This window comes from Physeter macrocephalus, chromosome 7 (genome assembly GCF_002837175.3).
Source record: "Physeter macrocephalus isolate SW-GA chromosome 7, ASM283717v5, whole genome shotgun sequence".
In the NCBI taxonomy this organism is placed as follows: Eukaryota; Metazoa; Chordata; class Mammalia; order Artiodactyla; family Physeteridae; genus Physeter; species Physeter macrocephalus.
Genome location: NC_041220.1, coordinates 99,297,318 through 99,318,778, shown reverse-complemented (window position 1 = coordinate 99,318,778; position 21,461 = coordinate 99,297,318). Strand labels below are relative to the sequence as shown.

Below are 21,461 nucleotides of genomic sequence, written 5' to 3'. Positions count from 1 at the left end.
ACATGCTCAGAAAAATACGTGAAACTACAATCAGTAGTGTTTATAAATATATCAGGTAAAAATATTTAATGCAGTGTTAAACTATGATAAAACGAGAAATGAGTACAGTTAAGAGATAAAAGAAAAAGCTCTTAGCCATAAGAACGATAATACACTAGAATAAAGCACATTTTGGAGTCTCCATCCTAAAAGTCATGTTCTGCATGGATATCATTCATCTGACTGAACATGGGTGGGTGGCACAAATGATCTTTCATAGATACCAGCTCTATGGTTCATAACTCAATTATACTGCTCAACATTAATTAAAAAAAAAAAGAATAAGTAGAAAACTTTTGATTGCCTCAACTCAAAAAATTTATTTATACAAGATACCTTGGGTCTTTGTAGAATGGAAAGTACCAGAGGAGAATAGAAGCTAACAGAGTTATTAGCATATAAAACTGAACAGGTATGAGATTCAGAAATAATTGTACCAAAATCAAAGTAGAAAGTCTATACTAGCACTACCCATTTTGTGAATGAGCTGTACTACAAAATTTCAAATGTCTACGAAAATGTTCTCTCCTAGTGCTCTACATTTACAAGCAAGTAATAAAAAAACTAAACTATATTACAGCAATTATAGCATAGATCAAAATCTTCCACCAGGATTTATGCTAGAGTGTTTGGAAGAGGAGGCTATAAGAAATAACAAATAGTATTAAACCTCTGAACACACATGGCAGGGTATCTCAGAATGACAATCTGAGTCCCAGGCTGCCTATATCATAAGCAACAGGAGATATTTATTTAATTGAACCCTTTTAAGTCCTCTTTAAGAATAAGTCAGGGCACATAATGTTTAAAATAATAAAAATTAAATTTTACCATTAAGCCAAAAACAAGCTTTGTTTTCTACTTTGATCAATGTACTAAAAGTTTTTTAAAGATTATATAATAATGTAATAATAGAAATTTTGTTTTAAATTTTATAATTATCATTATTACATTATATAATAGAAATAATATTTAGATCATTTTATTTACTTATTTAAAAATATTTTCTAATTAAATGAGATCACAAATTCATTTTAATACAAAGTTAGTATAGAACAACTATTTTTCATTTGTAAAATGGACAGAAGATTAAAATTTTTAAATAAAATTTAAAGAAACATTACCTTCAAATAAACTGAGGTCTCTTCGTAGCCGTGGTCCATAAAGCCCTTCTAAAATACTCTCAAAACCTGTGTTATTAAAGAGAGAAAAGTATATTAACTACTAAAAAAGCTTAATTTTACAATAATCAAAAACCATAAATTCTATATGAATCAGATAATTATAAATTTAACATACTATGAGGTGTCATTTTTTCCTTTGGATGAATTAAGTTGAACTAGGCAATATATACAACACAGCAAGAAGTCACACAATGACTACCTGGAATTACATGATTGTAAAAAAAAATGTAAATATTCATTTCTAAAACAAGTAAACACCTTTGTCATTTAGAAATAGTCCCAGGTTAAAATAATGAGCAGATTTGTTTTGCAATGCTTTGTAGAGATGAAAAGAATAATTAGAAGAGACATGTATTACAATCCTGTTTATACTGGTTACAAAAAATGTTAACTTTAAAAAAAGTAGCATCTTTAACCTCAATTTTAAAAACGAGTAAATAAGTGTCAATGGGGAGAAATTTTTGCTGTGAAAATAGTGATATATAAAATTTAAACCTACTTGTAAAAATTAAAACACAACAATTTTGCCTTGTTTTAAGGAAAAAAATTACTGAAAATCTTATTAACAAGACTCTAGTTCATGAACTCAGAGTATGCTACTTTGTGGATAAATTAAGATTTTACAATTTTCTTTTTGAAGTTTGCATCATATTCAGTATTAAGCAGGTTACTGATAAACTACAAGGCATCCTGGAAAATGACCAGGATGGCAACATAAATGGAAAACCAAGAAAAGGAACTAATTTAGGGATGCTTAAATTATGAAGGAAAAAAACTAAAGGAAGCATGACAGACCTGAAAAATAAAAGATTTTCTCAGTAATATTTCTAAACTGTAAAACAGGAGAAATACTTCTGTAGAAATGTTTCATAAATCATAAACTGCTTTTAAAAACGTTAAAAAACCTCTATACTCAAGATGCATGTTAAAATCAATGGTGTGTCAGTCGAAAAGTGACTTTTTAATTTAGTAGAACATGAAGAAATGATGCATCTTACAACTGATGATGTCTTAAATTTGACAAAGTAAGGTAGCTCTCATGGTACTTGGTAAATATGTACTTAAAAAAATCTTTTTGAAATGATTCAGTACTAGTTCCCATGAGTGGAAATTTCAGGCAGAAAAGTGAATGAACTCCCACCAGAGGATGCTTTCAAGAATGCTACACAGAAAAGACTTACTAGATAAAGACTCAGACTGAACAAGCACCAAATCTCTATCACCAAGATATTCTATTTTGATGTGATCAATTTACTCCAAAAATAATATTGCGAACAACTATTTTAGGATGTTATTCTGTGGCATTTTGGACAAAATGTATAGTGCCCCCCCCCACCCCGGGGTAAGCATATTGAATTTAAACAATGTATATTTCCTAGATTTAAGCCTGAAAAGAAAGCAGACAGGGACTACATTTTTCTCCTACTGGGTTCCTCAACTGTTCACTAGATAAGACCAAGGTCTTACATACAGCCTGTTAAGATTTATTCATATTGCATAGTGTTGGTGCTATTGTTAATGATATCTTTAGTTAAAAGTTTTGTTTCTTGTAGGCTTATAGAAACACAATTGATGTTTGTATATTGACTTTGTTATCTACCAACATCACTAAACTTTGTAATTATAATAATTCATCTGGAAATACTCTACATATACAAATATATCATCTATAGATAATGGTAGTTTTGTTTTTTTCCTTTCTAATCCTTATTGCTTTCTTTTTTCTTGCTCTTGCCTATTGGCTTAGCTAGGACCTCAACTATGATGTTGAAAATTGGTGGTCAGAGTGAGCATCCTTGACATACCCAATCTAAATGGGAACACATTCCAAGTTTCATCATTAAATATGTTTGCTGTATTCTTTAAGAGAAATACTGCTTATCACATTAAGGAAGTTCATTCTGTCTAGCTTGCTAGGGGAGTTTTCCTGCCATGCAAAAATACTGAATTTTACCAAATCAATCTGTTTATTTATATTTGATTTACAATATTGCATTTCAGGTGTACAACACAGTAATTCAATATTTTTATAGACTACACTCCATACAAAGCTATTATAAAATATTGACTATATTTCCTGTGCTGTAGATTACAACCTTGTAGCTTATTTCTTACCTAGTAGTTTGTACCTCTCAATCCCCGTCACACATTTTGCCCATCCTCCCACCCGTCTTCCCTCTGGTAACTACTAGTTTGTTCTCTGTAAGTCTGTTTCTGTTTTGTTGTATTCATTTATTTTATTTTTTAGATTTTATTTATAAGTGAAAACATACAGTATTTGTCTTTCTCTGTCTGACCTACTTCACGAAGCATAATACCTTCCAGGTCCATCCACATTGTCACAAACAGCAACATTTCTTTCTTTCCTTTTTTTTTAAGGCTGAGTACCAAATTTATTTTGAATTTACTGAAATAACTATGTCATTTTTCTTTCTTAAATCTCTGAATATAGTGATACAGTGAATTACATTGAATATTAAACCAAACCTCTTCCATTCCTGGGAAAACCCAACATTATCATGAGACATATTTGCTGGGTTTCTTATCTTGATTAGTCCTTTCAAATTTCGGCATCTATGTTCACTAATGAGACTGGTCTGTAAATTTCCTTTGTACTTGATCAAGTTTTTATATCAATGTTATGCTACCCTCATAAAAGGAATGGCAATGTCCTTTCTTTTTCTATTCTCTGGGAAAATATTAGAAAATGTAGTATGCCTTGCTTGAACATTTTAAAAGAACATGCCAGGGATGCCAAATGGAAATAAAGTCTTCTGAAATGCCTATTACTGATCAAATTTATTTAACTGTTAAAGGATTATTCATGTATTCTATTTCTTATGTTAGTCATAGTTTTCTGGGAACTTGCCCATTTCAACTATATTTTCCAATTTATTTGCATAAAACATTTCCTTGTATGTTTTTATCTATCTAATGTCAACAATATCAGCAGTCATGTCCTTTTTGCTTTTCATTCCATACTTCAGTTATTTATGATTTCTTTTTTCTCAGTTGAGCCATTAAAAGTTTCTCTCCCTCTCTTTTTTTAGATTAAAAAGAATTCGTTTTTGATTCCTTGATCTTTTCTATTGTATGTCTGTTTTCTTATCCATTAATTCCTGTCCCTGCTTTTATTTCTTCCTGCCCTCTATTTTATTCTGCTCTTATTTTTTCTTCCTGAAATAGAAGAGCTCATTAACGTTCAGCCTTCCTTCTTTTCTAATATATGCATTTAAAGTTATTGATTTCCATCTAATAAGCTGCATTCCAGTCATATTTTCTCATCATTCAGTCAAAATATTCCCTAATTTTCATTATGTCTTCTTTTCCGGTTCACAGTTTTTAGAACTGTAGTTCTTAATTTCCAAATATATATGGATAGTCTACCCTTTTAATAGATTTCTAACTTAATTACACTGTAGTAAAAGAAAATACCCAACATGATTTCAATCTTGAAATTTTCTGAGACTGTCTTTATGGTCAATACACAATTTTTGAAAATTCTCTGCATATGCTTGAAAAGAATACATACTCTAAAATTGCTGGATGCAATTTTACAGTTTTGGTTTTTCAATGTCTGTTTTTTCTATCAATTGTTGAGAAAAGTAAGCAAAATCTTCTATGAAATTGTGGCTTTGTCTATTTCTCTTTTTTACTTCTTGGAAATTTTGCTTTATAAGTTTTTGAGGCTACATTATTAAGTGCTTATAATTTTATAATTGTTATATCATCCCGGTGAATAGAACTTCATATAATTACAAAGTGAACCTTTTTATTTCTAGCAATGATTTTTGCATTTGACTATATGGTGTTTTGTTACACACCTATAAAACACTTTTTGTTATTGTTTCCATAATGTCTTTTTCAATTATTTCTTTACAACCTTTCTGTATTATTAAATAATATGGAATTTCTTTTTCTAAAACACTACATTTTGTCAAAATTTAGTAATTTAAATTTAAGAGTTTATATTTGGGTTTAAATTCCTTATGTTTTTGTTCTACTTGTATCAAGCTTCTATTTTTCGCCCTTCTTGCAAACTTTGGATTCACTGAATATTTATTAATTTTGTTTTTCCTCTATCAATATGATAATTATGCCCTCTATTTCTATTATTTTTGAGGTTATCCCAGAAATTAGGATATAGGTCTAACATTAATCAAAATCTTTACTCATCCTTCTAGGACTTAGACCTCCTTCCTATTTATGCTGTTGCTCTATATACTTCACTAAACACTATGTTGTTTTATGTTTGCACACATATTTACCACTGTCTCTGCTCTTCATTACTTATCATATCTCAGAGCATTCATCTAGAAATACTTTGCTTCTGCCTAAAGTACCTCCTTTAGTGAATATGTGTTGCTGTTAACACCCTTCCTAAGACTCTGATCGAAAGTACTTAAGTTGCTCTCATAATATACTTCATGCTGCCCTCTCTCTCTCTCCTATATTTTACATTTCTTTCTCTTTTCTTAACTGCATTTAATTTCATCTACCATATATATTCCACTTCACAAATTCCCTCTATTGCACAATCAGCTGACAAACACATCCTCTGATTTTTTTAAGTCAATTTTATAGAGATAAAATTGTCATACAATACTATGTACCCATTTTAAAAATAAAGTTCAATAAATTTTGACAAATGCATATTTTCATTTAACTAAGAACATAATCAAGCACATAATATTTCTATCAACTCAAATAGTATCTTTGTGCCATCTGAGTAAATTCCCTGGAACAACCCAAAGCCCAAAGAAACACTAATCTATTTTCTGTCATTATAAATTAGACTTATCTTTTCTACAGTTGCATATAAATGGAATCCGAGCATATACTGTTTTGTGTCTAGCTTCTTTTGCTCAGCCACCTGTTAATGCGATTTATCCATGCTGTTGCATGTATCAACAGTGCTTTTAATTTCTGAGTTGTATTCCCTTATACGGATATAGGGCAAGTTGTTTATTAAGTCTCATGTTGATGGACATTTGAGTTGTTTCAAAGTCTTTGTGAATATATGTTATTATTTCTCTTGAATAAATAAGAGTGTTATTGCTGGGCTGAGTGGTAAGACTGTTCTGGTTTGTTGTTAATATTTTAAGGAATTGTACAGCGGTTCTGCAAAATGGCTGTACTCTTTTACATTCCCACCAGTAAAATGTGAGAGATTCAGTTGCACCACATCCTTACCAACATATAGCACTGTCAATCTTTCTAACTTTAGCCACTGTAAGGAACATGTAAGGGTATATAATAGTGGTTGTAATTTGCAATTTCTTGATGACTAATGATTTTAAGCATCCTTTCTATTGAAATGTCTATTTTGTTATGGTAACAGGGTTATGCTATGCAATTTGTATCTTATGAGTTATAGTATTTATTTGCATAAAGTTGTTCAAAAGATTTTCCTACTACCCTTTTAATGTCTATACAATCTGCAGTGATATCCCTCTTTCATTCTCAATATCAGTTTAATTATCTCCTCTACTTTTTTATTGATCTCTCTAGCCAAAGTTTTACCAATTTTATTGATCTTTTCAAAATACCACTTGTGGTTTCAATAATTTTATTGTTCATCCTTTTCTATGGTTTTTATATCTGTCCTACCTTTATTATATTCTTCCTTATAATTATTTTTTGTTTCATTTGCACTTATTTTTCTAAGTTTTTAAGGTGAAAGCTTAGAACATTGATATGTGATCTTTGTCCTTTTCTAGTAAAAGCATTTAAAGCTATAAATTTCTCCCTATTCACTACTTTAGCTCCATCTCATAAATTCTGATAAATTGTCTTTTCATTTTTATTCAGTTCAAAATGTTTGTAATTTTCCGTATGCCTTTTATGCGCCCAGGTTATAAATGTGCTGTTTATTTTCCAAATATTTGGGAATTTTCCAGAAGTCTGTTACTGAATCCCAACTGAATTCCTTGTGATCATAAAACATGCTTTGTTAGATTACAATCACTTTAAATTTATTGAGATTTGATTTACAGGTGGCACATGATGTACTATGTTGGTGAATATTCCATGTAAACTTGAAAAGAATGTGTATTTGCAGTTATTGGGTGGAGTGTACTATAAATGTCATTTAGGCCTAGCTGACAAAGTGTTTTTTAAGTCTTCTATATTTCTATTGGTTTTCTGTCTTATCTTTCTCCTTTAAGTTCTGTCAGTTTTTGCTTCATATATTTTGAATCTATGATATTAGGTGCATATATATTTTTTATATTGTCTCTTTTGTGAATTGATTTCATCATCATTAAAAAATGTTCCCCTTTATCCCTGTTCTAAAGTCTTATCCTTTGGCCTGAGGTCTACTGTGTCTGATGTTACATCAGACACAGCAACTTTCTTATGATTAGCATTTTTTTTATACAGATGACCTCTGACGAACATGGGTTTGAACTGTGTGGGTTTACTCACACGTGGATTTTTTCCAATAGTTAATACTATAGTGCTGCATGATCTGTGGGTGGTTAAACCCACAGATGCAGACCACAGATATAGAGGAACCACAAATATGGAAGGCCAACTACAAGTTACAGGCAGAATTTCAACTGTGTGGAGGGACGACATCCCTAACCCGCTTGTTGTTCAAGGGTCAACTATATATCTTTTTCCATCCTTTAACTTTTAACCTATGTCTTTATATTTACATTGAGTTTCTCGTGGAAAACATACAGTTGATATTTCAATACAGTGTAAATATCTGCTTTTTAATTGAAGTGTTTAGATGATTAATATCTAATGTAGTTATCAATACGGTTGGGTTTATATCTGCCATCTTGTTATTTTTTTTCTATTTATTCCATCTGTTATATGTTACTTCCCCCAACTATCACCTCCCGCAATATTCTTTTGGATTGAATAAGGATTTGTTAATACTCTATTTTATTTCCACTATTTGCTATTATTAGCTTGACCTCTTTTTAGTTTTTTCGTGCTTGCTACTACAGGATTTATAATGTTCATTTTAACTTTTCAGTCTACCTTCAAATATTATAATATGACTTAATAGACAATGATAGGAGCAGTATATATCCATGCTCCACCCCTATTCTCGGTGCCACAGTTATACATTTTACATCCACATCTGTTATAAATCCCACAATACATTACTTACTCTAAAAGATAAATTATTTTAAAGAAATTTTCAACAGGAGAATGTCTCTCTTACATTTACGCACATATTTACAATCTCTGTAACCTTTTTTTCCTTTGTGTAGACCTTATGTCTAAAGAACTTCCTTCAATATTTATTGTACTAAAAGTTTGCTAGCAATGAATTCTTTCAGCTATTGTTTTTCTGGAGAAAAAAATCATTCTGTCTTCACTTAAAAAAACATTTTGTTAGGTACAGAATTCTAGGTTGACAGCTTTTGATGCCAGCACTTTAAAGATATCCTTCCATTGTCTAACGGTTTGCAAAGTTTCTGACTGTCTGCAGTCCTTCTCATCTTCATTCCTCTGTAGTAATGTGTCTTTTTCTCTGGCTGCTTTCAAAATTTCCTCTTTATCACTGACTTTGTGCAATTTGATTATTATGTGCTCTGGGTGGCTTTTATGTGTATAGTCTACTTGGGATAAATAAGTTGAGCTACCTGGATCTGTGCCGGGTTATAGTTGTTATCAAATTTGGAAAACTCATGGCAATTATTTCTCCCAATATTTTTTGTATGGCCTCTTTTTGTTCTGGATTCCAATTCTATATTGTTAGACCACTTGATATTGTTCCACAAATCACTAATGCACAGTTTACTTTTTTCCCTAGTTCTTTTTCTCCCTGTTCTGTATTTGGGGTATTTTCTGTTGCTATGTTTCAATTCACTGATCTTTTCTTCTGCAGTGCCTAGTTTGCAATAGGAAACCAGATATTTAAAATATATAATTTGAAGAGTTCTGACATATGCATATGCCCATAAAACCATTACCACAATCAAAAAAACTAACACTTGCAACACTTCCAAACGCACGCTCATTTTTTTAAAAAAATAAATTTATTTATATATTTTTTTGGCTGCGTTGGGTCTTTGTTCCTGCGTGCAGGCTTTCTCTAGTTGCGGCGAGTAGGGTCTACTCTTTGTTGCAGCGCGTAGGCTTCTCATTGTGGTGGCTTCTCTTGTTGAGGAGCATGGGTTCTAGGCACGCAGGCTTCAGTAGTTGTGGCACTCGGGCTCAGCAGTTGTGGTTTGCGGGCTCTAGAGTACAGGTTCAGTAGTTGTGGTGCACGGGCTTAGTTGCTCCGTGGCATGTGGGATCTTCCTGCATCAGGGCTTGAACCCGTGTCCCTTGCATTGCCAGGTGGATTCTTAACCACTGTGCCACCAGGGAAGCCCCCTGCTCACTTGTTTTTAATCCATCTATCCCTCTACTCAGAACCCTAGGCAAACACTATAGATTAGTTTACATTTTCTAGAATTTTACAAAAATAGAAACTTACAGTACAGACTCCATTTTTTTTTTTTTGCCTGACCCTTTTCACTCAGCAGAATGATTTTGAGTTTTATCCGTACTGTCACCTGTATCATTACTTTGTTATTTTATTTTCTAGTATACTCTATCGTATGGAGTTATCCAGTCAGATGTCAGTGGATATTTTCATTTTTCTTGCATATATAATTAATAGTGAAATGGCTGGGTTATATGGTAGGTTTACGTTTACCTTTTTCAAATTAATTTATTTTTTAAATTGAAGTACAGTTGACTTACAGTGTTGTGTTAATTTCTGCAGTACAGCAAAATGATTCCATTATATAGATATATACATTCTTCTTCATATTCTTTTCCATTACCGTTTATCCCAGGATATTGAATATAGTTCCCTGTGCTATACAGTAAGACCCTGTTGTTTATCCATTCTATATGTAATCATTTGCATCTACTAACCCCAAACTCCCAGTCCATCCCTCCCCTCCCACCCTCCCCCTTGGCAATCCCAAGTTGTTTAGCTTTTTAAGAAATCAAAATGTTTTCAAAAGTTATTATATCATTTTATGCAAAAATCCTCAACAAAATATTAGCAAGCCAAATCCAACAACACATGAAAAAGATCATACACCACAATCAAGTGGGATTCATCCCAGGGCCAAAGGGATGGTTCAACATATGCAAATCAGTCAGTGTGACAGACCACCTCAGTAAGAGACAAAAACCACATGATCCTCTCAAGAGATGCAGGAAAACCATTTGATAAAATTCAACATCTATTCATGATAAAAACTCTTACCAAAGTGGGTGTAGAGGAAACATATCTCAACATATTAAAAGCTATTTATGACAAACACACAGGCAACATAATACTCAATGGGGAAAAGCTGAAAGCCTTCCCACTAAAATCTGGAACAAGACAAGGATGCCCACTCTTCTCACCACTTCTATTCAACATAGTATGGGAAGCCCTAGCCACAGCAATCAGACAAGAAAAAGAAATAAAAGGTATCCAAATTTTAAGGGGTAAAATTGTCATTATATGCAGATGACATGATACTATATATAGAAAACCCTAAAGACTCCACATAAAAACTACTAGAACTGATAAAGGAATTCAGCAAGGTAGCAGGATACAAGATTAACATACAGAAATCTGTTGCATTTCTTTACACTAATAATGAAATATCAGAAAGGTAAAGTAAAAAAAAAAATCCCTTTTAAGATCACATTAAAAAAATAAAGTACTTAGGAATAAACCTGATCAAAGAGGTGAAACACTTATATGCTGAAAACTATAAAGTACTGATAAAGGAAACTAAAGATGATTCAAGGAAATGGAAAGATATCCCATGCTTTGGGATTAGAAGAATTAGTATAGTTAAAACAGCCATACTACCTATCCAAAACAACCTACAGATTTAATGTGATCCCTACCAAATTATGCGTGATATTTTTCACAGATTTAAAACAAATAATCCTAAAATGTATATGGAACCATAAAAGACCCAGAATTGCCAAAGCAATTCTGAGGGAAAAGAACAAAGCTTGGAGGTATAACCCTCCCAGACTGGAGACAATGCTACAAAGCTACAGTAATCTAAACATCATGGTACTGGCACAAAACAGACATATAGGTCAATGGAACAGAATAGACAGCCCAGAAATAAAACCATACACCTGTGGTCAATTAATCTTCGACAAAGGAGGCAAGAATATACAATAGAGAAAAGACAGTCTCTTCAGCAAGGGGTGTTGGGAAAGCGGGACAGCTGCATTAAATCAGTGAAGTTAGAACACTCCCTCACACCATACACAAAAATAAACCCCAAATGGTTTACAGAGTTAAATGTTAAGACATGACACCATAAACCTCCTAGAAGAGAACATAGGCAAAACATTTCTGACGTTAAGTTATAGCAGTGTTTTCTTAGGTCATTCTCCCAAGGCAACAGAAAAATAAAAAGCAAAAATAAACAAATGGGACCTAGAAAAAAACCTCATAAGCTTTTGCACAGCAAAGGAAACCATAAACAAAATGAAAAGACAACTTATGGAGTGGGAGAAGATATCTGCAAATGATGAGACCGACAAGGGCTTAATTTCCAAAATATAAAAACAGCTCAGGGCTTCCCTGGTGGCACAGTGATTAAGAATCTGCCTGCCAATGCAGGGGACACGGGTTCGAGCCCTGGTCCAGGAAGATCCCACATGCCGTGGAGCAACTAAGCCCATGCACCACAACTACTGAGCCAGCGCTCTGGAGCCTGCGAGCCACAACTACTGAGCCTGTGTGCCACAACTACTGAAGCCCACGCGCCTAGAGCCCGTGCTCCACAACAAGAGAAGCCACCGCAATGAGAAGCCCACACACCTCAACAAAGAGTAGCCCCCACTCACTGCAACTAGAGAAAGCTCACGCGCAGCAACGAAGACCCAATACAACCATAAATAAATAAATAAATAAATAAATAAATAGACTCAAGGTCTACTTTAAAAAAATAATAATAAATAAATAAATAAATAAATAAATAGCTCATACAACTCAATTACAAAAAAACAAACAACCCAATCAAAAACGGGGCAGAAGAACTAAATAGACATTTCTCCAATGAAGACATGCAAATGGTCAACAGGCATATGAAAAGATGCTTAGTATCACTAATTGTTAGAGAACTGCAAATCAAAACTACCCTGAGGTATCACCTCATACCAGTCAGAATGGCCATTACCAAAAAGTCTACAAATAAATTCTGGAGAGAGTGTGAAGAAAAGGAAACCTTCCTACACTGTTGGTGGGAATGTAAGTTGGTACAATCACTATAGAAAACAGTATGGAAGTTCCTTAAAAAACTAAACATAGAGCTACCATATGATCAGCAATCCCACTCCTGGGCATATATCCATAAAAGATGAAAACTCTAATTCGAAAAGATACATGCACCACTATGTTTATTGCAGCACTATTCACAATAGCCAAGACAGGGAAGCAACCTAAGTATCCATTAACAGATGAATGGATAAAGAAGATGCATATATATGCAGTGGAATGTCACTCAGCCATAAAAAAAATGAAATATTGCCATTTGCAGCACATGGATGGATCTAGAGTTTATCATACTAAGTCAACTAAGTCATACAAGAGAAAGACAAATATCCTATGATATCACTCATATATAGAACCTAAAAAATAATACAAATGAACTATTTACAAAACAGAAACAGATTCACAAACATAGGAAACAAATTTATGGTTACCAAAGGGGAAAGGGGGGGAGGGATAAATTAGGAGTTTGGGATTAGCAGATACAAACTACTATATATTAAATAGATAAACAACAAGGTCCTACTGTATAGCACAGGGAACTATGTTCAATATCTTGTAATAAACTATAATGGAAAGGAATATGAAAAACAACATATATGTATAACTGAATCATTTTGCTATACACCAGAAACTAACACAATGTTGTAAATTAACTATACTTCAATTTAAAAAAAGTTATTATATTTTACATTCTCACCAACCATGTACAAATGTTACACTATGGCTTCTCAACCCCAACATCACTTGGTATGGTCAACTGTGTGTTGTTCTTTTGTTTACTTTTTTTTTTTCTTTTCAACCATTCAAGTGACTTAAAACCTTCCTAATGTCATATCTCATCGTGATTTTTATTTGCATTTCTCTAATGATTAGTGATGTTGATCATCTTTTCACATGCTTACTGCCATTCATATGTCTCTATTAAAATATTTTGCAAAATTTTTAATTAGGTTTTTTTACCTCTTATCATTGAGTGGTAAGAGCATTTTTGTTTGTTTTTAAATATATTCTGGATACTATCCTTTTGTCTGATATATATGTTGTCGCTATTTCCTCCCAGCTTACGGCCTTCCTTTCTGTTTTCTTAATGGTGTCTTCCAAGGAATAAAAGTTAATTTTGATGAAGATCAATTCATCCATTTTTTTCCTTTATGGTTGTTGTTTATGTGCTCTAAGAAACTGTCTCTACACCAAGGCTGCAAAGCTTTTCTCTGAAAACTTATAGAAATTTAAGTTTTACATTTAGGGCTATGGTCCATTTTGATTATTTTTTGTGAATGGTGTGATAGAGCTGATGTTCTTCTTTTCTATATTGATATCTATTTGACCCAGCACCATTTGTTGAACCATTTCTTTCCTTTATACATTCTCCATTTTCCTCTTCATTATGTTCATGCTATCCTTTTAATCCTTGAGTATACTTAGGAAATTTTAATAGTTTTCACATCCTTATCTGCTAATTCTATTATCAGTTAATTCTGGTTCTAATTCTATTGACTGATATTTTTCCTGATTATGAGCTAAATTTTCCTGCTTTTCTGCATGTCAAGTAATTTTATTCAGATGCCAGACATTATGAATTTTTATATTCTGAGTCCTTTGTTTTTTCCCCTTGAAGAGTGTCACATTTAATTCATTCAGGAAGTTAACTTACTTGAAGATCATTTTGAGGCTTTGAAAAAGGCTTTAAGGAAAGAAGCAGAAAAGCCTTTCCACTACTACCTTTAGTTTTCTTGGATCTCCACTGAATACCTCTTGTATTCCATGACTGTACTTATTCTGATTGGTGGAACCTAAATGGTTCCCAGCCCTGTGTAAGTTCTGAAAATTGTTCAAATTATAGCTCACTGGCACTTGTCCTTTCCTAAAGGTGCTATTTATCAGGCCTTGTAGAATGTCATCCTACATATGCATGAAGTGGTTTTCAGCCAAAGATTCAAGGGTACCCTATGCTGGTTTCTTGAGCTCTTTCTCCACGTAGCTCTCTCCTTTCCAGTATTATGCTCCACAAGTTCCAGCCACTCACATACACCACCCTAAGGTTGACCTTTGTCTTCTCCAGTCAGCGAGACCACTTTTTGGGTCAATCCTGCCTATGTTATACTCTGGAAACTACCTCCGGGCAAAAAGCTGGAGTGATCATTAGTTTCCTTTTCCTCAGGGACCACAGTTCTGTGCTGCCTGTTTTCCAATGTCTGAAACAAATTTCTTTTAAATATACAGTCCAGTTTCCTAGCTGTCTATAGTGGAGGATAAGTCCAAACCCTCTTACTTCCTCATGGTCAGAGGTGGAAGTTCATTCTCTGACTTGCTGATTTCAGTAATTTTAGTTAAACAAGTTTTATAATGTTCTTTTTCAAATATTTAACATCTTATTTACAGTTCCTCATTTCCTGCAGATATTTAGGTCTGTCACTTCTTTAAATATGGTAAGCACAGTGATTTAAAAAATTAGTATCTGATCATATAGTGTGTGTGTGTGTGTGTGTGTGTGTGTGCGTGTGTGTGTGTGTGTGTATATAATCTTTTATGGGTTGGTTCTGCTGTCTGATGGGTCTTGCTCATCTTGCCTTGTTTCTTTGTGCACTTAATTCAGTACTTACTGGCTTTTACCATCAAAAGATTAAAAATTTAAAAATTCCCTAAGGCCTAGGATGGATGTGCCCTCCTCCAGGGATGCTTATCATTTGTTTCCAGAAAGCATCTAAGGACACCGTCAGTTAGAAACCACCTTGTGGTAAACAGAATAATGAATGGCTCCACAGAGACATCCATGTTCCAATACCCAGTACCCATGAATAAATTATGTTACATGGCAGGGAGGAATTAAGATTGCAAATGTTATTAAGGTTCCTAATCGCTCACCTTAAAATGAGATTAACATGGTGGACACAGTATAATCACAAGGATCTTTAAACTGGGAAGAAGGAGGCAGAAAATCAGAATGAAAGACGGCATTATGAGAATGACTCAACTGACCACTGCTGGCTTTGAAGATGGAAGGGGACCACAAGGCATGGAATGCTGACAACCTTTAAAAGTTAGAAAATGCAAGAAAATGGATTCTGCCCCTAAAGCCTTCACAAAGAAACACAGCCCTACCAACAACATGATTTTAGCCCACCGAAGCCCATCTCAGGCTGCTGACCTCCAGAACTGTAAGATAAATTAATGTTGTCTTAAACCACAGAATCTGTGTTAATGTATTACAACAGCAATAGGAAACTAACATACACTTGCCTTAGTTCATTCAGGCTGTTTTAACAAAATACCAGAGACTGGGTGGCTTATAAACAGCAAACATTTATTCTTCACAGTCCTGGAGGCTGAAAGTCCAAGATCAGGGTGCAAGCACAGTCAGATTCTGGTAAAAGCTCTCTTCCAGGTTACAGAATGCCAACTTCTCCCTGTGTCCTCACACAGTGGAAGGGGCAAGCTAGCTCTCTGGGGCCTCTTTTATAAGGGCAGTAATCTCTATCATGAGGGCTCCACCCTTAGGACCTAATCACTTCCTGAAGGTCCCACCTCCTAATACCATCTCTTTGGCCCTTAGGTTTTCCACCTAGGAATTCTGGAGAGACACAAACATTCAGACCACAGCAACACTTCAACCAATTTCGTGGCATGAAGTTCCTTGATTGACTCAGGGTACAGATCTGCTAGAAGGCCAGTCTGTGACAAGTTCAGTCTCAGATATTTTCCTTCCTTTACGTTTTCCTTTTCCTGCTTTGATCATCAGGCAACCTCCTGGGTCTGAGGGGAAAAAAGATGATACAGGTCTGGTTGCATTTACCCTGAAGGCAAGGTCCTCTGAAGTCCCAGCTTAATTTGGATAGGAATATAAGGATATCTACCTTGAACAAGTTACAGGACTTGAATTCTGATCCTCTTGCCTAGTCAGCCAGGAAAGAACAAATAAAACAAATGACTTCACGCTTAAGCAGTTTTTTACCTCTTATTTTCTTCTTACTTCTAACATTAGCCTGTGTATTCCCAACTATCTTTTCAGGTCTTAAAAAATTTTTTTAACCTAGCATTTTCCATTGTTTTCAGCAGAAGGATTGATCTAGATAACTTAGATCACCCTTACCAAAAACCAAAATTCCTAGTTCATTCTGTTTGACTATAGAGTTCATTTATATAAGTACATGCAGTTTATCCATTTCTCTGTTGAGAACTGTGTGACTTTTCACTTTTTTTGTTATTACAAACAGAGCTGCATTAAAAATCTTCATAAATGTGTGATCCTTTTCAAGTGTTAGAGTTTTTTTGGGTAGAAATCTATAAGTGGAAGAATTACTTGGCTCTCAAGTATGAACATTTTCGACTTTACTAGATATTGCATTATATGGTTGAATCATCCTACAGTTCTAACAGTAATGTTTAAGAGTTCCTGTTTCCCACAAATACTCACCAAAACTTGGTATTACCAGGCTTTATATTTGTCACACATGAAAATAAAATCACTTATTTTAATTTGCAGTTCCCTAATTGTTACTAAAATTTAGCATATTTTGAAATGTTGTATTTTCATATTGCCCTTTTGCCACTTTTCAACTGAACCACTGGCTTTTCAAAAATTCAGTCAGTTTTAGTATTCTGGGTAATAATTAGCAATTTCATGAACTGTACCCTCCCCCACCCCCCCAGTTATGGCTTGATTTTTCGTTTTGTTCTCTTATAACAGAAGTTTTGCAGGGGGCTTTTTCAGGTATAGCTGATTTTAATATTTTTTTCAGACTTTTTTTTGGGGGGGGGTTGTTTTGTTGTAATGTAGCATAAACAAACTTTTTTTGTATCTTGTGTTATGGTTTGTACATTTTTCCTTGTATAAGAAAATTTTTTTAAAGTCATAGGTAATTATTCTATGTGTATGTATAAAATTTTGAAGTTTTGCTTTACAAATGTAGTTCTTTAATCCATCAGAATTCATTTTTATGAAGAGTCTAATATAGAAATCTAATTTTATCCCAAGCGCCATTCCATCTCAATTGATTAGTAAGGCTATCTTTATGTCCTAAGAAATCCCAAAATGTAAGTCTGGATTTTTTTTTTATTAATACTTTACTGAGATATAATTTCCTACCATAAAATTCACTCATTGTAAGTATACAATTCAATGATTTTACTATATATACAGAGATGCACAATCATCACCACAATCTAATTTTAGAACATTCCATCACCTCCAAAAGAAACCTTCTGCCCATCTAGTCTCCTCATTCCTACAACCAACCCCAGGTACTGATTAATCCATTTTCTGTCTCTAAAAATTTGCCTTTTCTGGATATTTCAAATAAATAAAATCATGTAATATGTGCACTTTTCTGTCTGGCTTCTTTCACTGAGTATAATGTCTGATGTTCATCTATGTTGTAGCACATATTAGTACTTCACCACATTTGTATATCCATTGGACAGCTGATGGAACTTTGGGTTATTTCTACTTTTTGTCTTATTGTCAATAATGCCGCTATGGGCATTTGTGGACGTATATTTTCATTTCTATTGGGTAAGTACACATAGAAATGAAATCTTTGGGTCATATAGTATTTTTATGTTTAACATTTTAAGAAACTGCCAAACTGTCTTCCAAAGTAGCTAGACCATTTTATATTCCCACCAGCAATTTCTCCACAGTCTTACCAACACTTGTCTTTTCAATTATAGCCATTTTAGTGAGTATGAAGTGATATCTCATTTTCCTAGTGATTAATGATACTGAACATCTTATTATGTGCTATTGGTAATTCACATATGTTCTTCAGTGAAATGTCTATTCAAATCCTTTGCTTATTTTTTAGTTGGGGTCATTTGTCTTCTCATTATTGAGCTATAAAAGTTCATATGGATATAGGTCCCTTATCAGATATATGATCTATGTGCAAATATTTTCTACAAGTCTGTGCATTGTCTTTTCACATTCTTGATGATGTCTTTTGAAGCACAAAGGTTTGTAACTTTGATTAAGCCCAACTTATCAACCTTTTTTTGTGGATCTGTTTTTAGGCTCTCCATTGATCTGTCTGTCTACTCCTAAGTGAATACCACAATGTGTTAAAGATTACTATTTTATAATTTGAAAAAATATTCTTAATACCACTCAATGATTTTCTTAACAAAGGTCAAACAGATCATTTATTGGAATTATTCTTGCTTATCTTATGGCCAACTAAAAATGTTAACTTCTAAAAAAAAACTTGTTTCTTTTTGGTATACATGGATGTGGCCAATTTATATCCAGTAAACTTGCTAAACTCTTCTAGTAGTTTTAATAACATATCTATAGATTCTCTTACGTTTTTATACACAAACACCTGTGGAAAACCACAACTGTAATTTCTCTTTCAAATCACTGTGCTTCCCCCGCCCCCGCCACCTCCTTAATTTAATTGTTTTGGCTAAGGTCTCCAGTTAATGTTGAACAGAACTGGTAATACCCTAAAATACATACCCAAGAAATAGGTGAGAATTACAGCATACTTCACATCCAAAACTATGCAACACAGAAGACAACAGAATGATACCTTTAAAGTGCTGAAAGAAACTATCAACCCAGAATTCTATACTCAACAAAAACACCTTTCAAAGATGAAGGTGAAATAAAGACATTTCAGACAAACAAAAACTGAAAGACTAATTATCAGAAGATCTGCACTACAAGAAATGTGAAAGGAAATTCTTCAGGCAAAAGAAAATGTTACCACCCAAACATTTGGATTTACAGAAAGAAGTTAAGATTCCCCAAAAATGGTTACAATGAAAGGAAATATAAAAGAAAATTTCCCAATTTGGGGGATCTAATCAAATTTGAAAGCTTTTGCACAGCTAACCACAAACAAAATGAAAAGACAACGTATAGAGTGGGAGAAAATATTTGCAAATGATGTGACCGACAAGGGCTTTATTTCCAAGATATAAAAACAACTCATACAACTCAATAACAAAAATACAAACAAGCCAATCAAAAAATGGGCAGAAGACCTAAATAGACAATTCTCCAAAGAAGACATACAAATGGCCAACACAACCTGGAAAGCTGTTCATGCTGCATCTTGACAGGTACTTTAGCACCCTCAGAAGTCAATTTTTCTACACTGATTCAGTGAGGTTCATAAATATATTGTTTTGTTTTTGTTTATAGTTCCAAGTCAACTGATTTTCCTGATTGGTGATGAGGTAGAGCAATGCTGAGCTAAAAAGAATTTTGCTAGTTAATAGATCTAGTAAAGGCACTAATATTTCCATAACCCAAACTCCAACAAACAAACAAAAAAAAACAAAAAAAACAAGGAAAACAGTATGGAGGATCCTTAAAAAACTAAAAATAGAGCTACCATATGATCCAGCAATCCCACTCCTGGGTATGTACCCAGAAAAGATGAAAATTCTAATTTGAAAAGATACATGCACCCCAATGTTCACAGCAGCACTATTTACAATAGCCAAAGTGTCCATCAACAGATGAAAGGATAAAGAAGATGTGGTATACACACACACACACACACACACACACACACACACACAGAGGAATATTACTCAGCAACAAAAAAGAATGAAACATTGCCATTTGCAGCACATGGATGGACCTAGAGACTATCATAAATGTCAGACAGAGAAAGACAAATACCACATAGTATCACTCATGTGGAATCTAAAAAATAATACAAATGAATTTATTTACAAAACAGAAACAGACTCAAAGACAAAGAAAACAAACTTATGGTAAGAGGGAAGAGGGAAGGATAAATTAGAAGTATGGGATTAACAGATACACACTACTATATATAAAATAAACAACAAGGATTTACTGTATAGGAAAGGGGAACTATATGCAACATCTTGTAATAATCTATAATGGAAAATAATCTGAATATATACTTACATATATATACATATATATATACATACATATATCTGAATTACTTTGCCGTATACCTGAAACTAACACAATATTGTAAATCTGCTATACTTCAATTACAAAAAAAAAAAAAGAGAGAGAGACATTTTCCCAGTTTTTAACTGCTCTAAAAGATAACTCACTAAAGTAAAAGTAGTAGCAATACTGGTTAATAGCATATGTAAAATTTTTGCAAATAATATATTTAATGAAGAATTTATATCTAGAAACTCAAGAAAACAAACCACTCAAAAAAAAAAGGGGATTAGCAGGCAAGATGGCGGAAGAGTAAGACACGGAGATCACCTTCCTCCTCACAGATACATCAGAAATACAGCTACACGTGGAACTTCTCCTACAGAACACCCACCGAACGCTGGCAGAAGACCTCAGACCTCACAAAAGGCAAGAAACCCCCCACCTACCTGGGTAGGCAAAAGAAAAAAGAATAAACAGAGACAAAGAATAGGGACGGGACCTGCACCAGTGGGAGAGAGCAGTGAAGGAGGAAACGTTCCCACACACTACAAGCCCCTACGAGGGCGGAGACTGTGGGTGGCGGAGGGGGAAGCTCCGGAGCCTCGGAGGAGAGCGCAGCAGCGGGGTGCGAAGGGCAAAGCGGAGAGATTCCCGCACAGAGGATCGGTGCCGACCAGCACTCACCAGCCCGAGAGGCTTGTCGGCTCACCCGCCGGGGCGGGCGGGGGCTGGGAGCTGAGCCTCGGGCTTCAGTTGGATCCCAGGGAAAGGTCTGGAGTTGGCAGAGTGAAAACAGCCTGAAGGGGCTAGGGCGCCACGGCTAGCCGGGAGGGAGTCCGGGAGAAGTCTGGAGCTGCCAAAGAGGCAAGAGACCTTTTCTTCCCTCTTTGCTTCCTGGTGCGCGAGGAGAGGGGATTAAGGGCACCACGTAAAGGAGCTCCAGAAACGGGCGCGAGCCGCGGCTGTCGGCGCGGACAGCAGAGACGGGCGTGGGACACTAGGGTTGCTGCTGCCGCCACCAAGAGACCTGTGTGCGAGCACAGGTCACTCTCCACACCGCCCCTCCCGGGAGCTCATGCAGCCCGCCACTGCCGGGGTCCCG

The 21,461-nt window shown here is 34.5% G+C and overlaps 1 protein-coding gene across 6 annotated transcripts in view; it reads right to left on the bottom strand.

Annotated features, from left to right (window-relative positions):
- The window catches only part of LCORL (ligand dependent nuclear receptor corepressor like), a 188,351-nt gene that overhangs the window by 125,034 nt on the left and 41,856 nt on the right, over positions 1-21,461 (bottom strand). For all 6 annotated transcript variants that reach the window (XM_024119429.3, XM_055086125.1, XM_028492121.2 and 3 more), the window contains exon 2: positions 1,164-1,229. In XM_024119429.3, coding sequence (XP_023975197.1) covers positions 1,164-1,229 — 66 coding nt within the window. The remainder of the gene's footprint in view (positions 1-1,163; positions 1,230-21,461) is intronic.